Raw genomic sequence first — 23285 nt, forward strand, 5'->3', positions numbered from 1 at the left:
GGGGGCATCCAAGGCATTTTTTATAGAACACAAGAAACAAACTTTGCAGCCGATTGAAATTTCCTTTTGAGAGTGTGTATATCAAGTCTACATATAAGATGTAATTCATGCCTGAATTAAGAGGGCATTTTCACGCCTTTGCATATTTTACAAACAACTATATACTTTCATTTTTCTATTTATTTATGTAAACAGTTATTTACTTTTTCCGAGAACTGGACACTCTTATGTGTGCTTACAACAGTCATATAGCGCATGCAGAAGCTAGCTTTCGATCTTTTCTACCTTCTCTTCCCCAATAATCCATCTCGTCAACCAACTTGGATCTGCAGCAAAGGATTTGCATGACATTGGTACAATCCCAAGATCAGCACCAATGCGATCATAATCCATGAGAGCATCTTCCATCTCTGCTTCAACAGCGGAATCATCTAAAACATCAATTGCGTTCATGCGTAGAACATCAGCATAGTGTTTCTCCCTATCCAGATCATGCTCGAAGGGCTCCATAGCTGCCCCCTGCTGGTCCAATTACCGTTTGTTAAAATAACAAATGTTCAATGAACTATGAATTAGACATTCATTTCAACGTTTTGCTCTCTCTCTCTCTCTCTCTCTCTCTCTCTACACACACACACACACACACACACACAGTATGAAACACAGCACTGTGCAAAATATGGCATGCCAAGAAGGTTTCATCAGGTTGTAAATGTCTCCGTGCCTATTTGTCAAGTGTACTTGGAGCCTAAATCAATTTACCTGGCACAATTCAGCATAATGTTTATATATTTCACTGCTTTCATCTTGATCACCTAATAGTGTGCCACCATACCAGCCGCTTTCATCAACTGCAGTCATTGCAAGGTACCTTGAAACCGAACCACAACCGGACAATTGCCATTGATTTGAGTTGCCACAAAAATTAATAGATAAATAAACAAAAAGAGTACGAATCATAGAAATTGCAACCACATGACTAGCATGAATTTTAAATTTAGTGAATATAGTTGCAGAATCAATTAAAATTCTTAATCAAAGAGCAGTATTCAAATTTTTATCATCCAACTTAGAAAACTAATAGGAATTTGCATACGCATGCCCACACGCTGACATGCATTTACATGTGAATGGTGATAGATAATTTTGCCCAAGACTCAAGCTATAGCCAAAAATGCCAGCTTGAGCAAGCAAAGTATGAGGTGTTTAGATCCATTCTTGGTTCACAAACCATTAATAAAGCTCAATTTTGACTAATAGAAAGCCAATTTGGTCGGCATTGCATTCAGAAACGAAAGTCTAAGAGTAATGTATTCTCTCTGGAAAATGGGAAGACAATATCTAAAAGTACCTTTGGAAGATATCCTCTTCGTTGATATCATCAACAGAAGAAAGCAAATTTAATTCTGAGTAACCATCAACATAAATCTCTTTCTGAGATGCTCCATTTTCAATTTCACTTTTAGCAGCCTTGGGGGCATTGCCACTCTCTTCATACTTTTTCTGGCCAAAAAGCCAATTTGGGCTTTTGAGTTGTATTTCACTGCAAAAGAAAGCATATTCAGTGAGTATAGCAAGCACTTGAAAAAAGTCACGAATACATCTTACAAACTTCATGCACCCAAGCAACCCATTTCAGAGCAGGCAAGAGGCAAGTGCGAATCAAAATCAGAACTACGGACAAAATAATGAAAAAAATTTACAATCAATGGACCATTTTAAGAAATTTCTCCAATGCAAATACACTGTGTCTAAAGGATAAGGACATAAATCAGCATAAACTACATCAAATTGTTACTTTTGCCAATTCCAAACTAGGCAAAATACTGAAAAAATCTCAATTTGCTAAACTTTTTTAATGTGTTTTTGAAATTATCAGTATCCTTGAAGAAATCCTAATATTCCTTTAGCTTATTTACATCTCATTTTATGTCTCAATACCAAACCTGCTAAGGGCTAAGAAGGAAGAAAACAAACCAATAAACTTTGTACTAAATGCAAAGAGCTATGTTTCACTACACTAAAAGGGCCAAATAATAAGGCCAAAAGTTTCCTATGATCCTTTCAACTAATGCGGTATAGTCAGTGCTGAAATAAATAAACACAAAATTTGTATAGTAATGTGAGGCACAGCACATCCTGGATAACAGTTTGAAGACATCAGAAACTCATGCAACTGATGATTTAAGAAAACTGAACCACGCATAAAAGATGTCTGCACTTCAGAGGTAAAAACAGATTTGTGCACCCAAACGCATCCAACAGAGAGAAAAAAAATGATAAAATCAGGCAACAAGTTAACAGCTCTAGTCAAGGGAAAAATTACGCTGCATCTGGAGCCACACCAGAATTTCCTGCACTGCCACCTGGTCTGTGATCAGGTTCACTATAAAGTCTTACATTCTTTACAGTACTACATGTCCGGTCAATCAATTTATCAAATGATGTCAACTTCATTCTTGAAAAATCCTCCCTGCAAGCTGGAATAGGGGCAAGAGTTATTCCAACTCTTACAGGCTTAGCATTGGTTTCCAAATTGCTGTTGAAGTAAGATACAATAAAATAATCAGAAGATGAGATGTATTGAATTTGAACCAACCTACTCTAATTTTTTTTTCTTTTTTTAATTTACCACTTATCTGGACAGGGGTCTTCTTCTTCTATTGCATTCCCATAGACATGAAGATAGTAGTCTGAATCTAACTCCCAAAGAGGAGATTTCCCTTCCTGTGGTTGAAAGTAGCCAAGAAATCTGGAAAGCATCAAAGAGATAATCTCAGAATACACTCACAGAAAATGCATGCCAAAACTAGTATTAGATGGCATTTGGTATTGTGGAGCAAGGTGCTTTTCGCTTGAAAATGCATCAAAATATTATTATTTTTTTCATTTTTTACACTAGTACATCAAAACCATTAGAAAGCACTAAAAAAAAACATTAATTTGATGTTTTTTCATGTCAAACGCACTTTTAAAACGCAATGCCAAACAATCTCTTAATCATACAAAATAAGTTAAGAAAATAAAAAAAATTAATATTGCATACAAATATAATCAAATACTGAAGTACACACACTAATAAAACATGGAATATAGTTCTAGCTTTTTGTGTTTGGTTTTGGTTATATGTAACAAAACCTACACTGTGGTCTTGGAATTCCCAGAATTCAGTCAAAAGTTTCTGATTTAGTTTGTTAGATATATCTCTTATCCACATATGAAATATGAAACTTATTGAAAATGGAGTCCATGGTTGGAAAATCATAGATATTAAGAGTAGAAGCCTCTCCAAAGAGGATACATTTCAAATAGAATATGATTCATATTTTACTAAACAATAATTTAAAAAAAAAGTGTTTCAGGCAAAAATAATAATGAAGTGCATTTTGGTATCTTTACAAAAGTTGACATGCACACTTATCTATATAGTCTCCATAATCAAGAACTAGTGACGATAAAATCTGGAAATCAAAAACTCCCTTGAATTTACAAAATCTGTTTGGGCATTGAAAATTCACCTCATTTGCTTAGCCAGAGAATGTAAATTATGCAATAAATCAAGTAGAAAGCGCGATGGAAAGAACAGTTACAAATTTATAGCATCTTGCTTTTCACCATCAGTGTATGCATTACTGTAGTATCGCTTGATAGACTTGATAAACTCCCTAGATTGTGTTGTAGCTTTCCACTTTCCCTGCCTCTCAAGGAACACCTGAAAAAGTCCAGGCCTTGATATGATGACCACAGTTATGAGCAAATTAGATCATAGAAACCGAAGTTATTCGAGAGAAAGCATACAGTGTTATGAGCAGCAGAACCACCATATTGCTGGGCAAGAGCATCCCCCATACTTTGATACATATCCATAAGAGCAGCAGCAATGGAACTATCAGGATCGACTTTGGGCATGTCTGTTAGACCCATTGCAAGGAGCTGGCGTCCTAAAGCTGCCAGACCATAAGCATACTGAGCAACATTTGTACGATCCAAGCAGTCAATGCAGTTGGTACGTAGAACTCCACTTTGAAAACTTGGTCCTTCAGCACCAACCTTATCTTGTTTTTTCAGTTGACTAGAATCACCCTCTCTATCCCAATTAATCAAAGAATTTAGATTCTCATTATTACTTCCAATCCTTGCAAGATCCCCTGAATTGACTCTTAGATCTCTAAGAGAAGCGTCCCTGTAAAGAATAAAGTCAACTATTTATGAAACCCACAGTCTACATAATCTTGTTTTGAAAGGAACCTCCCATTTCCTGCTCCATAATTTTCTCTGAAATTGGAGGTTTTCATTTCAAAAACAAAAGCAATGAAATGATAAAGCAAACAGCCTTGACAGAAAGACATGGTCAATTTTATGCTTTTCAGCAACAGAGACACTAAATTGCCAAAAGAAAAGAAGACACCCTGGGTTACAGAATTTCCAAGCACAAAAGAAAGCTTTCTACTTTCAGGTTTCTTAAGGTCCAAGGTTACCATGCTTGTAATTGATTATAATACCTTTTTACAAATGCAAGGGATAGATCACACACTTAACAGTCATTTTTTTTCCAAATTGCAATGATTATAAAAAAAAAGAAAGAAGAAAATCTGACCATCCACCACAGCACATGTTCTTGAAGTTATAATGGTAAAAGCTGCTTCAAAATCTTCATATCGTGCGTGCATTAATCGTGAATATTCGATGACCTTGAATTACATAACTGTAATATAACTTATCGCTCTCTCACACACATTGGCACCTTAATGGTGTTTTTTTTACAATGAATTGCTACTAACACTTCAACACCCATGGTTTAAAAACAAAATTCAAAGACCAAAATAACCAAAATAAAATGGGACGATGGATGACCCAAAATCTCAGAAACTGAATATTAGGCATTGAAAAACTTTATATCCAAGAGACCTGAGTTGAAGGTTACATGAAAAGTTCCAGTCATGAAGTAACATAAACGCTATAAGTTTGTTTAAATAAATAATACAACTAAAGAAACTGGAATACCTTCCGGTGCTTGTTCGACTAATTTGGTTTGCTCTCCTCTTAACAACACTAGGTTTACCACTATAGTAAAAACCAGTCAAATCAAGTGCCTGACTTGCCACAGCACCCAAAACAGCCAAAACATTGGCAGACTTGCTTTGGAAACAGAAAAAAGAAGAGTAGTCAGTTCAAGATGGTTGTTAGTTATAAATTAGAGTTGAGGTGAAAAGAGATGCATATGTACCTCTTTGCAAACTTGTGATAGTCCCAATGGATAAACTGAAGTTGTTTTTCTTCTGGAAAAATCGTGTTCAGATACCCAACCGCGTTTGTAAATTCACGCCTTAGCATCATTTCTCTAGGTCTTTTTTCAACAGTCTGCATTAGAGCATTTAAATGACATGCAGGATGACATAAAGCAATAGAAAAGGCATTCCAATTTGTGGTAAGCATGTTGATAAGTGAAAACTACGACAATTAGATAAACCACTGAAGTTAAACAAGAGAATGTCACAAAAGAAAAAAATTGTCACTGTGTGAAAGCTGAATTATTATTTTGATGAGGCTGACCATAATTCATAATTATCACAGAAACTAAAACAGATTCAGAAATGGTTTCTTTAACTTCCAGATCCTCAATAAACAGAGAGTTAAAAAGGAAATGCCAAATCATGTACTTCTTCCAAGAGTGAAGTATAATGGAAAGATGGTATACTTTAAGAGGACCATTTAAACAGAAACATCACCACATTCTCCAGAGATATATTAAAGCTGATTGATAAGCTTTTGTTAATTATGATAATATAATCAAGTGTGGAAAAAAGCACTCATCATTTTAATATGTTTTTCCAGTTTAGGAATGAGAAAAACAAATTCAGGTAACCATTTATTAATGCCCAGGGAGGTATTGAAAATAAATGAAAACAATGCAACAACAGCCATTTAATGACAATCTAGTTGAAAAAGCTGCATACTTGAAAGTCCTGCAAGGAACAATCAGCAGGCATACACAAAAGAAACTGTAAGGAGCAAGTAATTTGGGTTTGCTGGTATAGTATAACATGCAAGAAAGCCAACTCTAATCTGGTGATTTCCTTTGTAAATTAAATCAAATGCAAGAATTATTCAATTGCATCAAGTACGATAATGCAAGATCTATACAGCAAACAGAATCAGTATTTAAGGAAGGCAACAATCAAAGGAATCTAACAAGAGTCTCGAATACATTATGCACAAAAAATAAATATGAAAATAACCTTAATCAAATTAAGCACAATTATGGGACTGCCATATCTCTTCACCAAGTCTTCAAAATGCAATTTGGTCGCCTGATAGGTAGGATCATACCTTTGCACTAATATAGATTGAAAAATAATATCAGAAGACTTCTTTGTAAGAAGATAGGTGCTATGTGATCTACATCACTGCGAGACTCAACAATGAACTAATCAAATAGGTCAAATCAATGGCCTTACAGATTATATCAGGTTTAGGACTAAATCGTGAAGCTTCTTGTGACCAGAAAAGAGGAATTGAACCGCGCATCTGAACAACAGAACTCATTTTCCCCTTGCATGATCCAGCGTCTTCATCAAGGACAATTTGCTCTGTTTCAACATCATTTGCAACTCTTCCCATATCATTAACTCCCCTTTTCAAGTAACTGCACTCAATCAACATAAAGTTATTACAAAAGGTTGTTATGCTTGGTTAGAACACTTCTCTGAAATAAGCAGATATAACTTCAATGATAACAAGGACACAAAACAAATGAAAATTGATGGTTTCCAACAGGCCACCACAATCATTCAAATAATACCCATAACCATAATGAAGCATACTGTGGCTTGAGCAATCAGAGTACAGACATTCATACAAGGACAATGTAATGATGTAATGGCAGATGACTGCACAAACAAACACAGACCATAATGTGTAGATTATATCACATATAATGTCATTAGGAACATGAATCTCATTATTAGATCTCTAAACTTAAAACATAAGAAGTCAAATGAATCAAGTTTGTCAAATAGAATTAGTTCAACCAGGGTTCTTAGTTCAACCAGGGTTCCTGTGAGCAGACCTTAATTCCAGTTCAGCTATAAGAGAAACTTGTAGTCAAACCTGGTCAAATACCGGCTGTGTCAGGCATTTGGACTGCCGACCTGACTCACCCAAACCAATTTTAATTGATTGACCTAGAACTAATAATGGTGACCAATTGTAACAGGTTCACCAGGAACTAATAATGCTGATGCAGCCAAATACAATTACCAAGACAATTAAACTTACTGGTTTTTTAAGTCCTCAGGCTCATGCGTCTATTGAAACCGAAGGGTTGTGCTAAGCCATTTTATTGAGGTACCTTTTTTAGCTTTAGTTTTAAATGACATGAGACTTAAAACAAGTATATATCTTAGCATTGCAATTTGCTGGAGCATATACATTCTCAAAAAATAAATTACAGAGCATATAACTAGTGATTGTTGTCAACCTAAGCAACCCTTTTCCATTCCCTAGTGTCATGTGGTCCATCAATTATGTTAGTGTGAAGAAAGGTTCAGACTCAAATTAAGATTAGAAAAAAAAGAAAGAGATCTACCTATCTAGGATTTTCAAAGATAGAGTGGTTCACATGCACAGAATAAACATTAAACATATTAGAAACTAGTCAAGCTATTTATATTAGACTATTAGTGTGAAAGGATGTGTTAATGTTTGCCTTAAGTTGCACACAGGATCATGTATCCTATTGCTTGCCTCACTATATTTTTTACTCGCCCTTCTACAGTGTTTCATTTATTAATGAATCTCGACTTATACAAAAAATAAAATTCAAGAAGAAGAAGAAAAACTTCTAGTTGTAACAAACTTTCATGGAAAAATATTTTTTTCTCGATACTTTGTTAGCTGAAACTTTTCCAATTTGACTAAGAAAGAATGCTAAAATAGATTTAAGATACAAATGAGCACATAGACACTGAGACAATTAACAAAGATTAAATTAAGCAATTTTTTATCCTTTGTTTAACATTCAATCTATATTATCTGACAGCTGTTCAAGCCAGACAATTCAGGTTAAACCTCTGACCTCTGACCTTATGCCTTTTCCACATCAATTTTGAAAACTTCGGAATGAAGATCACTACTATCACGATTCTAAAAGAAGATGTACTTGAGACCCCAAAATCCACTACCCAAAAATTCAAAATGACCAAACCTACTACAGAAACTTGAGTAAGAAAAGCATAACCTAAATATATCTTGCTGCAATACAGAAATTCCACGATAGCAAGGGAGTTTAAAATTATAAAAACAAAACCTGCATAAGAGAGTGTGGGTGTGTGTGGACGGGTGCTGGGGCAACCCAAAACGTATAGCTCAACTAGTCACACTTGTTAGCTAGAGTTCTCATCTGTCTTGTGAAGGATTTTGCTATTTATTTATTTGAAAGGTGGAGGCATGACTAAAGAAACAGGGAAAAAGGGATCTTCACTGAAAGTGTCAGAAAGTTGGTTTAGAAACAAAATCCTCTACCAAAGGATTATTTTAATGAAAAAGAGAAGCGCTTACCCACCAATAATTTTTTAGTTAAAGAACCAGAATATCAAAGGGGTAAAAAAAACATTAGCCACCATTACACAGTCCAACCTAAAGTGAAGGGTACAAAGAAACACCTACATCAAGTTTGGTGGAAGACTTCATAACTTCACCCTGTCACATCTGATCTCCTAAACTGACCATATAAAAATCAACTTCAACACAATCCAAAGGCAGCAATTTTGTAAGTAATTACACACTTTCCCACCACAGCTCAGCTGTAAACTTATGAACCAGTAAATCATCACCATACATGCAGTCATCCCTCTCTACAAGTACAACACCAGAAATAGCAACTAAGCCTTAATTCCCAACTAGTCAGAGTCTCTCTCTGTTCATGCACTCATTAAATTACAAAAAGATCCTCTAATTTTGGGACCACTGTCAGTTTGGTCACTGGCTTTTAAATAACACACAGTCTACTCTGTGTATATGAAAGAGAGAGAGAACCACAATATAAAAAGCTTGGAAGCCTCTGTGCAGAATCCAGTGACATAAACCCATTTGTTTTGTTTCTAAAATATAAAACATGAAGATGCAACTGAGCTTTACGCATAGATGAACTTATTCAAACCAGAACATACCGTGTACCAGCAAAATGCCGAGAGCGTCTAGAAACCAGTGAAACACTAAAGTCTCTCCCAAAGATCGACAGCCTGATCTGTCATGATTAAGTACAGTAGAATTAGTTGAAATGCTAAATACATATTACACTCAAGTAGAATAAATTTAAAGGATATTATCAAGAAATCACATTGAAGGAATTTATTTGTATAAGATAACAATGTAGTTAGAAACAAATTCCAGATCATTAAAATGCATATCCTACTTCCATAAATCAAAATCACTTGGCATAAAGCAGCAAAATGTATTACAGACCAATAACTCAGATTCAAACCAGAAATGAAGTTTTTATTTTAGCTTAAGAGAAACAAATTATACATTTGTCATTTGTGCTAGAGTTATTCACAGATTATGTCCCAAACATATCCAAATCTTCCATTTTTTACCAAATTTCGTACTCCATTAGCATTAAGTACTAGTAAAGCTTCCAAATTTTGCCTAGCACAAACTACATTACATCTGAAATTATAACTATGGCCACTTATTTTTCTTAATATAGAGAATATCAATCTAATAATCAGCAAGAATATGGTAAAGCTGCGTGCATATTTGTAGTTTGTGAAACAGTTCTTCACTAATTATGTTCCAAGCATCTCCAAATCTTCAAAATTTATTCAAATACATACTCCATTTCCATTAAGTATTGTAATGCTTCCAATTTTAGCCAGCATAAATTATATTGCATATGAATCTATAGCCAGCATAAATTATATTACATATGAATATATTTGAGCCATGGTTAAAATTTTTCTTGAAATACAGAATATCAAACCAAACAATCAACAAGCATATGGTAATGCTACGAACATAGTTGAAATAAGTACAACTTAAAAGAAAACACAAAAATAGAGCAAAAGCATGTTGAAAAATAAATTATCTCAAAAAAGTAACTGCAGGATTACAATGACGAAGATATATTCAACGTGTAAAAACCAAAAACCGTGTAAAATATTTGGCATGACAAATGATCATTGACAGATTATTTAGAGGCACAAGAAGCAAAAAGAATTGCAAACCTGCTTAAAATTTCCATGCACTAATGCTATTGTCCAAATAGTATTGCCACATCTAGACCGAACAGCTCGTGTTAGATATGCATTCCAGACGAATATGTTATCATATGGCATCCCATCTTCACCCATTGAGGTCACATTCTTTTGCAAGCTTTGCATTATAGGATATGTGTAGCTAAAGAAAAAATCCTTGGTCAAATCTACACTAGATAATAGCTTTTTGTACCTGCATTTGAGGCAACAGATAGAAGAAATATTCAGAAACTAAAAGTTAGACTCGTGTTAGACAAGGGGTGAAAAGAATCTAGCACTACTAAGGAAAAGAGTGCAAGGAAATACTAAAAAGCTTCAAGAAAATAAAAAAGGCAAATGAAACTAAGGCGAGAAAATAAAAATTGCCACATCAACCATTCCAATTTGTCTCCTCATGTTTTACCTTTTTTTAATAACAAATTATAGATGACGTTGGATAAATCATTCCTAACATTCTCTTCGTACATAATGAATTGCAAGTTTTATGCTCTTGAAGAACATTTACACTTTCTCCTTCCCTTTTTCTTTCAACTATATTCCTATCTCTAAGAGCATTCATATTTTATGTTGTTTGAAATATATATACATATATATATATATATATGAGAGAGAGAGAGAGAGGCAAGACATGGAAAAGAAAGCCACAACAATATGTGCTCTCAATAAAAAAATAATATTAAAATGATATGTATGCCAATATTCTCTCATCCATAGATTTTTTTCCTTTTGATAAAGAAGAAATTTATTAAAATGAAGCATACATACAAGGGTTGCACCTCATCTGTGCTCCATAATCAATAGATAGCAATAAATAAGAATATGGAATGCATGTTTGTGATTTCTTTTTGAAGATTTCTTGTCCTCCCATTTGCCTCTTTTCCTTCTTGAATTTTATCAAGTGCTTAAAAAAATGCAAATTGATTATTCTAGATTGGGGATCCTCTATGCATTTCCAACTTACAAGGTTAGCAATCTCTTTAGCAATTTCAAGGCTATTTTATTCATCTAAACAAGAATTTTCCTACATGTCCTCTTACTTTTGTGGCCATAAAAACCATGGATGCTATGTAAGGATAAAGAGAACAGGAATCATTTTTCATTCATAAGAAATATGAAAGATTGATGATACGGGGAAGAAAGTGAGTATATGTGCTATGCAGTAGAATGTAAAATTGGCACTTTACCCAATTGAATTTGAAAAATAGTCCTAATAAGATTCTCTAAGATTTGACATTAAAACTGATGCTATGGGAGGGAAAGGGAGTATAATAACTCAATTGTAGTAACATTAATTAGCACTTTACCAAATTGAATTGGACAAAGAATCCTAAAAAGGTTATATAAGATTTTTCTTTTTTCTAATTTAAAATACATGTCTAATAATAAGTTTTTCATCTCAAGCTAGAAACTGAATTGTTTGAGTCATGCCAAAAAACATCTTTTCCTAATAATTAGGCAAAGCTATGGTAATGATAGTGGCAACAATGGCCAACAAAATTCCCACATAATGGTGTCTATGAGCTTGAAAATTCCGCAATCATATAAAATATAGGAAAGAAGAAGCTGCAAATAAGAAGTGATAGTGACCACATGAAACACACACAGAGACACAAAATGGGAGGATAGAGTAAAGTGAAAAGGCATATTTGTCATTGTATTGCATTGATAACAGAATGAGAAAGAAAAATCATGAACAGAATGCATTTGTGCCTGTGTTTCTTATGTGCATTTCCATAAACCATGAAACCAAAAATTCTGGATGAAGAGAAGAAAAGGCAAAACCTTAGCCCAGCAAAGAGAAGGGTCACAAAGCAATCAATCAACAGCATGCAAAGGGAAGGAAATACCTTAGCTCAGCTTTAGAATGCGCCACATCAGTTTGAACTGATACATGAGGAATGGTGATCAATTGGCTCTCATCAATGCCATATATCGCATGACCACAAATAAATCCTATTTGCCGACGCTTTGTCACTAGAATCAAATAATATGACTCCAGAAACTTAATGCAGCCTAAAAACACCAAAAGAACAAACACCAGTAACACATCCAAGCATCAAAAACACAAAAATACACATAAAATAGTAGGACCCAACACTAACCTGCAATACCATAAGCCTTCACTACAAAGTTTAGCCCCCCAGTGGCACGATTCCCTTCAGCAATTCGCTGAAGCAAGTTTTTTATTTCTTGTGGTGAATAAACAACTGGGTCTTCACTGATATTGAGATCAGACGGCTCTGATCGATCAATCTTCAATACTCGAAACAATTGCTTGTTCCTATCACTCCCAACTAGATAAAATCTCTGATAAAGAAAACCCAAAAATATCATATTAGTTTTATTATTCATGTTCTAATTTCTTCTGGAAACAATGAATTTCTTAATTAAACTAAAGATTCAAGAGATTTAAAAATTGACCATCAACCAATTCAAACTATTGGAACCGCAATTACACGAAACACTAAATACCGAAGATCCCCAAAATTCTACAGTTTTCAAATTTAATTTTCAAATTCCAAAACAACCTAGCTATATTCAAGTATGAATTTTAAATCAAAAGCGGTAAGAGAATGATTGAATACTGTTACCTGTCTAGTCTCGTAAAGTCTAAATTTCTCGAGCGTGTAAGAGTTGTGATCGGTTTCGGGGTCGTTGGAAGGATGGATTTTGGCGGAGACGTAAGGAGGGAGCTTGGATTTCGAATTATCCGATTTCGCCATGGAAATGGAGGTGGGTAGTTTGGGAATTTAAGAAATGGAGAAGAGGAAGAGCTAAATCGCCATGAATGTGTCTCTATTTGCAGGTGGAGTGGGGAGAGGGAGAGAATGGGAATTGGAAATGATAAGAGGGTGTTTTGGAGAAGCCATGGAGTTACATCCGTTTGTTTTTAATGTTTCATATTTTTTTTTAAAATAATTTTCTTTAAATTAATATTTTTTTATATTTTTAAAATATTTTAATATATTAATATAAAAAATAATTTATTAATATATTTTCAAATAAAAAATATTTTAAAAAATAATTACTGTTAAATTATCAAATATCCCTTAATCTTAACCGTAAACCTTAGAAAAATCATAATTTTTTTAAGGGCATTTATTTAATGCATTTATTCACACGAAAAGAAAAGATCAGTCAAGATCCAATTTAATTTATTAAAATTATTGTTATTAAATTTTATTTAAATTTTAACTCAATTAAGAGATCAAGTCTAGAATTATATGAGTTAATTTGAATAAATTAAAAAAATTAAAAAATAAATAGTTCACATGACATGTTATAAATTTTCAAAAATTATTTCAAAACTTTTTATTTTACATTAAAAAAATACTAAAATGGAGAATTTAAATTTTTTATTATACATTAAAAAAATATAATTTTTTTCGTGTAAATATAAAATATATATATTTATATATTTTTTATTTCACATTAATTTTTTTTTAATATTTATATAATAAAATTTAACATGGCTTAGTAACTAACAAGAAAAACTATGAAAATAAAAATATAAAATAAACTTATATTTAAAATAAATTTTTATATACATGAAGCATGTGTTCACTCTCTCTCTCTTATTTTGAAACATTAAAAAAACACTACCAAGAATTTAAATTATTAAATTATCAAAACAACTTTATTTTTTAATTAAAGTACTAGAATAATAATGTTTTTAAGAAAAATTGCACACAATAAAAGATATGGGCATTGTTAATTTTTTTTATTTTAATTGCAAACTAAAATATTATTTTTATAATTGTTAAATAAAAAATATCCAATATAAAATACTCAAGGTGGTGCCTCTAATTTGTATTGATAATCGATAATGATATATAAAATATGATAATCTTAGACATAATACACATAATGTATATTTTATGCAACAAAAATCAATAATAACAGAATATATATATTTCAATTTAATGTTGCTAAAATGGCAGAGAAGGATTTACGATAAAATGATTGACATATAAATTCTACATATAATCTACAATGTATATTGTGTGTGATTTAATGATTATATGAAAATTTGTAATTATAATATAATTTGAAATAATAAAAGATACTAAAATAACATAATCAAGATATTTTAAAAGAAATGTACATTCTAATATTCATTAATAATTGCTACGGCATTTTAACAACATTCAAAATTTGTCTTTTATCTATTTTTGAGGAAATTTAATATGGCTTCAGATGCTTTGACTGCCAAGAATTTGGGTTGAAGAGTTGTCCTTGTTCTGGGGAAGGAGGGCTGACACCAGAACAAAGAGGGGAAAGATAACACTAACAAAAGTCAAGTTACTCTCTCGTTTATGGAAAGGAAAATCAATCATAATTTTCATTGATCTAGCTTGTAGCAGCCTCTACTCTCATGCAACAGTGCTTTTCTTATTCAAGAATCAGAATCCTGTTGTTTTTCAGAAAAAGGAAAGGATATATCAACATTCCTACTCTTAAAACCAGAAATCTGTCGTTAACAATTCAACTCTGGCTACAAATCCAACAAAACCTATGAAATTTTTTGAGGAAAGCACTGTAAATCTGCAATGTTTCTTACATATGGCCATTATGGAAATTCCAAAATGTTCTATATTTTAGCTTTTAATGGGTTTGGAAATTAGGGATGGAGATGTGCTTTGTGCTTGTAGGAGAAATTATGCACAAGGGAAACATGATTTATTTGGAACAAATTGTTCTGTAGAATTTGTTTTTTATTAAAATGTCTTTTTTTTATGAAGCTATAAAATGTCTTTGCAAACATCAAAGTGAGATAGGAGCAGCTTCTTGGTAAAGAGTGAGCCATCGGCCACCAATGGCGAACACCTAACACAAGATCCTGGAAAGAGACAGTCCTCTGATGCCATCTCCTGGAAAAAGGGAGATTTTGTAATTGCAGCAAAGTTTGAAGCCAAAATCGATTTTGTAATTGCAGCAAAGTTTGAAGCCAAGATTTTGGCTACAAGATGCTGGAAATCGTCTGCAATGTCCATTGATAGCATCTCTCCGCTCTACGTAATCACCATCTGCTTGATCATCACTACAGTAGTATTCTTTCTGTGGGGTTTGAATGTATCCAATGCTATTTCGCGTAGCTAACAGATTGCATGAAGCAAGCATGTAAGGGAAGCGGAAGCACAGCAGCCAGATCGATAAGGAAATCAGAACGCATTGCAATCACCTTAGCATCAATAACAAGCTCTCACCGTCCAAAAACTCTTGAACTTGGAGCAACAAAAACTGTACGAAACTTCATAAGAATGTGAAGGAAGAAAAACAAGTCTGCTGTGAACCTAAAATATGTGATTAACACTGAAAGTTTTCTGTCGCTGGATAAGCAGACATAAATAACGTCTGAATAACTCTGTCTCTGTGCTTGGGACCGACATAGGGCAGGAAACAGTAGAGAGGGTCGATGAAGAGTGCAACGATTAAAGTGATAAGGAAGACATGTTTCCCATACGTGCCGATGTCTCTGTCAGGATCCAGGATGTGATTTCGCCATAGGATTTGGAGAGGGTTAGGATCTGTTAAGCTGATAGCATGTTGGTGGTGACGCCTGAAGCGGCGGAACTTGGCTGTTGGCCGAGAAACGAGGAAGGGACGGGGATTGGCTGGCCTGCTCCATTTATTAATTTCCTGTTCCATTTCTAGTTCGCTGAGACCCGAAAAATCATGTATAACAATTTTGTCAAGAGCTTGATTTTCTCTATGTTTCTACACCAAATCTTGTTACTCTTTGGATTCTTCAACTTTCACTTGCTCTTATTAATTGAACTCGTCAAGATTTATTTATCAAAAGTTAAAATAAAGAGTTGCAGAATTCATCTGAAGAAAGGAATTGCGACAGGGCACACAAAAAAGAAAAACAATTTGCATGTTCATCAACTGACGATTATAGATGTCGGCAAAAGGATGCAACCATGACACACTTGAGCCACACGAATATTAACTCAGTTCTTGTGAGGATGGAGAGTAATCGGAAGGCTACAAGCTGGCATCGGAATAGACATGTATATGATCTTTTCGTCTTGAGTCACTCTCTCCCATTTGAATTGTGTTACCACATTGTGCATAAAGACAAGAATCGCCAGCCGAGCATATTCTTTTCCAGGGCACATTCGAGGTCCTCCCCCAAAAGGTACAAAACTGTATGGTTCAATGTCCTTCCCCTCAAATCTTGAAGGATCAAATTTCTCTGGATCTGGGAAATATTTGGGATTTTTGTGTGTTGAATGTACACTCCAATGCACCTGCAAAGTACATATGATATCCATGATAAGATACACTATTTCTAACAATCCAAGCGTCCAGCTTCATGAATCACAACGAATATTGAAACTGTATGTTGTGGATATGACATGCTTGAAATCATTTGCGGAATGTTTTGGAAGCTAACAGCTGCTCTGCAAAGCGCGAAGGCTATCCTGGAGATGAGGAAAGGGGTGCTGTAAAATATTAGTTATTGTCAACCATGACATACCTTCCATCCCTTGGGAATGGTAAAACCTGCATAAGAGAAGTCAGTTATGGCCTCTCTAAATCCCCCTTGACCAGGCGGAGATAGTCTCATGACCTCGCAAACCACACACCAGGTATATTTCATCTTTTGAATATCATTCCAAGTCAACGACTCTCCTGGAGCTTTCAACTTTTGAATCTCCATTTGTTCTGTGAAGCAGATAGCATGATATATACGATGAGTTCATAAAAACCACCAGATGAAATAAAGCGTTTCAGCTAACATAATATACACCTCCATTGCCTTTTAATCTTATTTGGTGTAAACCAAATTATCGAATCAGAACAGATTGGTTCAATATGTTGGCTTCGCATTCTCATTTCAATTCAATTTCGGTAAGGAAAAAAATCATAAAACCATTACAGTTTAGTTTGTTTCGGTTCGGTTTAGTTTGGATTCGAGAAGAAATCCAACTAAATAAACTCTAATTCATGCGGGGCAAGGCGAAAGATTTGAAAGATGAAGTAAAGAGAAAAGGAAATCTAAGAAGAGAGGAAAAAGAGTCGAAGAAGGGAAGAAAAATTAGTAAAGGAAAATAAAAGGTCTAACTTTATCAATTCATCATTTACCGACTCAAATAGTAAAATTTTAAACAAGAAACGATTAGGCCAAGACCTACCAAAAATAAATTAAAATTCAAACCAGAGCATCATCAAATTTAATAATAAAACTTAAATAAAAATCTAAATAAATTAAAATCAATAACATAGTCTAAACCCCAATCTCACAACCAAAGAACAACGGTTGTTTGATACCTCTATCACCTATAATCACATGCATATCTTAATTATATTAGTTTAATATGTTATGTAGTCAATCGATCAGTTACACGTTATATTATTATATTTATGTAAATATATATTATAGTCAATCGATTTGTATTATTATATTTATGTAAATATATATTTATTATCGATACAAGTTTAATTTATTTTTAATATTCTTATAATATTATGTTAATAAATCTAATATTTGATTTATTAATCTAGAGTAAAGATAAAATATACGAGATAAAAATATTTTACAAAAACAATTATAAAATTATTTTAATTATTGGTTTTTTATTGCATCAAATCATTGCTACTTGAACGTTCTTAGTCAATGTTTTTTTTAATACTAGATATTTATTAGAGTCATAGAGATTGTTAAATATTATGTTTTTTCATTTATGAAAGAGAGCAATTGTTTTTAAGTGTCATAAGACATGTATATTGAACTAACCCGCATGAGAATTTCATATGGAGAAATTATTTATATTTATGGAAAGGTTCACATAATGATTGTATAAATGATACTTAGACTTGATATCACTAAATTATCTTATATAGAGAATGTTATACTTTGATTTTGTTACATATTATATTAATTGAAGTAATGAAAGGGCATACATTGAGTATAACATGAATTATATGAAAGTACTTGAGTTATTAAGAAAGGATTCATCACCCTTAGTGAATTAAAAAACCTCAATCTAAATACATGACACAATAAAACGACTTGAGTTTACTTTGGTTAACCCACATAACACGTGACTCAAATCATAAGACCGAGATAATTTCACATAAAACAACCCAAAATAAATCATGAAGCTTAATTCATAAAAAAAAATGTTAAAGGATAAAATAGTAAAAAAAATATCAATAAAAAAAAGATAAAAAAAAACTCGAGTAAATTGGTTTAACGTACTACTTGAGTTATAAGATCGAAATAATTTGATAGAAAGAAAATAAAAAAAATCATGAATTCTAATTCTTAATCAATTCAATATTGAATCATGAAATTAAAAAATAATTTGTTAATTAGAAAAGACAAAAAAATTTAAGTCTACTCACTAAATTTGTGACACAAGTTATGAGACCAAACTCACTACGTATAAAAAAAATCATAATAAATTATGAATCTTAATATCCAATAAATTAAATATTGATGTGTGGAATTAGAAAAAGAAATATAGATTTAAAAGAAAAAAAGAACATTATTGAAATGAATAATGTTTTGGGAGGTGGAGCATAGTAAAAGCACCATCTCTTTTAATTCATGCTATAATAATAAAACAACTTTGGTCTATATGAGTTAACCCGCAAAATACGTAACCCTAGTCATAAAATTAAAATAACCTCATAGAAAGTAAACCAAAATAAATTATAAAGTCTAATTCATTATCAACTCAATATTGAAGAATGAAATTAAAAAATACTAATAAAAATATAAAAAGAAAACTCGAGTCAATTAGATTAACCCACTAAACCTGTGAATCAAGTTATGAGACTAACATAACCTCATAGGAAACAAATCAAAATAAACTATGAAGTGTAATTCCCAATCAACCCAATATTAAAGGATAAAATTAAAAACAATATAAAAAACTATAAAGTGTAATTCCCAATCAACCCAATATTAAGAAACAAATCAAAATAAACTATGAAGTGTAATTCCCAATCAACCCAATATTAAAGGATAAAATTAAAAACAATATAAAAAAGATAAAAAAAAAAAAAAAAAGATCAAGTTAACCCGCTAAACATATGACACAAGTTATAAAATCGAGCTAACAACTTATAAAATAAATCACAATAAATTATAAAACTTAATTTTCAATAAATTAAATATTAAAGTATGAAATAAGAGAAAAAAATATAAATTTAGAAAGAAAAAAAACCCAAATGAACAACAAAAAAAAAACTATTGAAATGAATAGTATTTTGTGAGGTGGTAAAGAGTAAAATCATCATCTTTTTTAATTTATACTACTAAGTTATAATATCAGGATAACTTTATAGAAAGTAAATAAATAAATTTAATTTTCAATCAACCTACTATAATATCAAGATAACTTTATAGAAAGCAAATAAATAAATTTAATTTTCAATCAACCTAATATTAAATGATATAATAAAAAAATTGAAAAAAAAATCTAAAAAAAAAGGATCAAAATCAACTATTATTAACTTGTTAAACATGTGACTTGTATCATAATATCAAGATAAATTCTTAAAAAATAAATAAAAAAATTATGAAACCCACTGCAAATAGATTTAATTTTAAATTTTGAAATCAATAAAGAACAAAATTAAATTTATGTGATTATATATAAATCAACTAAAAAAATATTAAAAAATTATGAAATTTAATTTTAAAAATAATTTAATCTTAAAGAATAAAATAAAAAAATAAATTATTGAAAAGAAAAAAAAAATATATATATATATATAAAAGACACGGAACATTATTCGACTGAATTTATTTTATAAGAGTCGGTATGGTGATTTAAGCAAAAGTGTTTTGTTAATAATAATAATAACCGGTTGGGGAATTTTCGCAAAAAGAGAAAACAAAACAGAACTTTCAAGCAAAATTGTAGGTAGAACAAGGCTAATTCAAGGAGGCGAACCTTTCAAGACCTTCGTATAGACATGGGGATTGTTAGCAAGATAGTGCATGGCCATTGAGATTGAAGCACTGGTTGTATCATGGCTTCCAAACAGTAAACCAACAACCCTGTCAGCAATCTCCATATCATTCATAGCATTCTCATCTGTCACAAGAAGCATACGAGTCAGTAAATCAATAAATTCCGGCTCTTTCCTCTCTGATATTAGCTCTCTTCTCTCCTTCATAATCCCAAGAATCTCCTCTCGAATCATATTTCCTCCTTTGATAGCACGGTTGTAAGCTGTACCAGGAAAATTTAAAGGTAATGACAATATTCCTTTAGTAATAATATTGAAGTGATTTTGAAGCCTGGATACATGCTCGGGATCCTTGATGTTCATAAACAATCTACAAGCTAGTGAAAATGTGTATGTTTTGGACAACGGAAACACCTTCACTTGTTTATATGGAAACCAATCTGCCTTCAAGTGATCTTTTGCCATGGAATCCATCAGGGGAATGTAATGTTGAAGAGGTTCCGGCTTGAGAAATTCTGGAAGAAATTTTCGCAGTTTAGCAGAATCTTCTTTGTAAGAGTTACTGGCATGCTCAGGGGAGAACAAAATTTTCATAATTGAGTGTGGCAACCAGCCAGTGACACACTTGTTTTCACTCGAGTATAAGAACTTGTTCCCACCGGAACCACAGAACACGGCCATATTGTGCCCAAGAAGGGATGTTTGGAAAACTTCTGGTGAGTATTTACCCACCCTGTCATTTATAAACTTCTCCGGGGTTCCGCATCTGGCAGCCATCATAAAATCCCATGTTTCTCCGATGATCGGCCATCCGGTTTTCCCCGGCGGAAACTTTGTATTCCAGTATTTTCTTTTGTGTAGCAACACGATGAGAGAAAGAGATATGCAGAGGATGGAAAGGTGAAGGAAGCATGGAAAGAGGAGATCCATGTATGAAACACTTAGCTATAACAAGGGTAAGAAGCAAAGAATCGAGAGATGGACTGGTAATACAAATTGAGATAGGCAAGTGAGAGAAAGGCTTAATTTAGCCGTCTTGACGTCCTGGAAGTGGAAGAATTCTGTCCTGATATAATTGGGTTGCTTGAAACCGTGAACAAAATCATTCATGATCAATTATAAAGTCAAACTTCAATAACCAAAATATTCTATTTTATATATATATATATATAGCAAGAATCTGGATGCATGATATATATATGACTATCTATCTTACTGGATTAGCGTAACCAAAACTTCGTCTTTTTTTTAATGAAACTGACATGATTATAATAAAGTCCATGAACCATAGGTGTTGTTTGGTAATAATGAATGAAATATGTGCGAGTAAAAATGAAAGTTTCATTTTTGTTTTCTGCGTGTTTGAGTGGAAAGAATGAAATGAGAGAGAGTGAAATCTCATTAGATGAAAGTGGTGGGAATAGAAACAAAAAAATGAAAATGAATTTTTTTAAATGATATATTGTTTCTATTTATTATATATTAATTATTTTATTATCCCCGTCATCTCATTCATTTTTGCCTATTGATGATGGTGATGACATTTTTTTTCTAAAAAATATATTATTATTATTATTATTGTTATTGTTATGGCTCCACTGCTACTCCTTCTTGGAGCACAAAACGGAATTGACACAAAACATGCAACTCATGAAGCACTCGGGACCTCCGATGCAATAAAAAACAAAATATTTTCAAACTTGTTTGTTAAGATTATTTGTCAGATAGTGAGTCGCTTCAGTGTCAGCATGCCACTCTGGATCATATGCTTACTGATTTGGGCTATGAAGAGATTAGCTTGGGCATTTTGACATCGTGGTGGTGGTGCAGGTGGTGGTGGTGATGGTGGTGGTGAATGAGGATCATAATTTTTGTAGCAGCGAGAGGCAGTGTACCACAGGTAGAATTACATCGGCTTGATCCACGAACACGCCTTTTTCTTCGAACAATAGGGAAACCACGTTCACGAAAGCTGGCGTAGGTTGGATTTTTAGTAGCTATATGGACCAAGACAGCTGGTAAAGGAACTGTCTAAGAGTGGTGTTGAATATATGTGATAATATCATCATATGTTATGGGCTAACCAGCAAGAGCAAGATCATCAACCGAGCGTTTAATCTGCATGAAATAGTCAATAGTTGTCTAGGTGTTTTACGAGCATTAAAAAGCTGTGAGCGAACGATAATGGCTTGAGTTCGTGATTGGGAAGCAAAGACTGAGGTAAGGCCGGCAATCTAAACAACATATGACGAAGAACAATGGGCAGCTTGCAAGGATGTCATCAGTAAGAGATGTTATGTATGAACACAAATAGTAGGTGGCAGCCATGTGATTGCAATATAAGAGTCAATGGTAAGTACCTAACCAAAGAAATTGTTGCCCACCATTGTTGACCAAAGGAAGAAGTTTGTCTCCCACATCAGCTATAAATAGAGAGTGTCATTGATAGCTAGGCATCATCACGAAATAGAGAGAAACACTGAGAGAGCTTAAAAGAGAGAGTTGAGTTGAGTAGAGAAGTTTTTCTCCTCCTCCTTGTTTTGTTGTTTGTATTGCTTTTGAGCTTGATTAATACAAACCAGTAGCTCCGTGGAGTAGGCAAGTTGCTGAACCATGTAAATTGATGTATGTTTGAATGCTTGAATGTCCTAACAACTGGTATCAGAGCTTGTTCTTGAAAAAGAGGGTGTTTGATCCAAACTCAAAAATCAAAGTTCTCAAAACGTGTTTTTGAACATACCATCGTGAAGAGGAAGACGAGAGGAATCCACTGATGAAAACCCGGCGAAAAACTGACGTCCTACACGCCCGTACGCACCTGCACAGGCCACCACCAGCACTTCCCACGCGCACCGACGCGCCTCACGCGCGTCACGCGTCTTCCTCACCTGTTTCCTGCAATCTGAGCCGGGTTGACCTACCACGTCAGCAGACATGCAATCAGTTCTACCCTAGTCAGCAGCCACGTCACCTGCCACATCAGTCGCCACGTCAGCAAAAAATCCACGTTGTTCTGCCATGTCAGAATTGTGGGGGCCCGCATATCTTACGTGGCTGGCACGTCAGCATCCTGGGTTTTGATCCGGTGTGGCGCAG

The 23285-nt window shown here is 33.3% G+C and overlaps 2 protein-coding genes across 3 annotated transcripts; both read right to left on the reverse strand.

Moving 5' to 3' along the window:
- Positions 1-16: 16 nt before the first annotated feature.
- On the reverse strand, positions 17-13125 carry LOC105110596 (phosphoinositide phosphatase SAC1-like). 2 transcript variants are annotated; one of them, XM_011005681.1, is made up of 16 exons: positions 12848-13125; positions 12359-12563; positions 12104-12269; positions 10227-10449; positions 9171-9247; positions 6459-6646; positions 6240-6337; positions 5228-5361; positions 5005-5139; positions 3799-4183; positions 3591-3712; positions 2633-2752; positions 2327-2539; positions 1352-1543; positions 763-871; positions 17-519 (listed from the first exon to the last, which is right to left on the reverse strand). In XM_011005681.1, the coding sequence occupies exons 1-16, from the start codon at positions 12977-12979 to the stop codon at positions 265-267; spliced, it is 2754 nt and encodes a 917-aa protein (XP_011003983.1). In that variant the 5' UTR covers positions 12980-13125; the 3' UTR covers positions 17-264. The 2 variants fall into 2 exon arrangements, with proteins under 2 accessions (XP_011003983.1, XP_011003984.1); XM_011005682.1 differs by lacking the exon at positions 5005-5139.
- A 2876-nt stretch (positions 13126-16001) lies between these two features.
- Positions 16002-21293, reverse strand: LOC105110597 (beta-amyrin 28-oxidase-like). The gene is made up of 3 exons (XM_011005684.1): positions 20171-21293; positions 16741-16928; positions 16002-16510 (listed from the first exon to the last, which is right to left on the reverse strand). The coding sequence occupies exons 1-3, from the start codon at positions 21117-21119 to the stop codon at positions 16211-16213; spliced, it is 1437 nt and encodes a 478-aa protein (XP_011003986.1). The 5' UTR covers positions 21120-21293; the 3' UTR covers positions 16002-16210.
- Positions 21294-23285: the final 1992 nt, after the last annotated feature.

Source organism: Populus euphratica, unplaced genomic scaffold (assembly GCF_000495115.2).
Source record: "Populus euphratica unplaced genomic scaffold, PopEup_1.0 scaffold556.1, whole genome shotgun sequence".
NCBI lineage: Eukaryota > Viridiplantae > Streptophyta > Magnoliopsida > Malpighiales > Salicaceae > Populus > Populus euphratica.

Excerpts from the sequence above, each read along its gene's own strand:
- LOC105110596 (XM_011005681.1), bottom strand. The coding sequence starts at position 12,979 with ATGGCGAAATCGGATAATTCGAAATCCAAGCTCCCTCCTTACGTCTCC. Across the intron at positions 12,270-12,358 it reads GAAGGCTTATGGTATTGCAG|GCTGCATTAAGTTTCTGGAG; the intron begins GTTAGTGTTGGG and ends TGGTGTTTTTAG. Across the intron at positions 5,362-6,239 it reads TTGTGCTTAATTTGATTAAG|ACTGTTGAAAAAAGACCTAG; the intron begins GTTATTTTCATA and ends GCTCTAATGCAG.
- LOC105110597 (XM_011005684.1), bottom strand. The coding sequence starts at position 21,119 with ATGGATCTCCTCTTTCCATGCTTCCTTCACCTTTCCATCCTCTGCATA. Across the intron at positions 16,929-20,170 it reads CTATACGAAGGTCTTGAAAG|AACAAATGGAGATTCAAAAG; the intron begins GTTCGCCTCCTT and ends TCTGCTTCACAG. Across the intron at positions 16,511-16,740 it reads CCATTCCCAAGGGATGGAAG|GTGCATTGGAGTGTACATTC; the intron begins GTATGTCATGGT and ends TGTACTTTGCAG.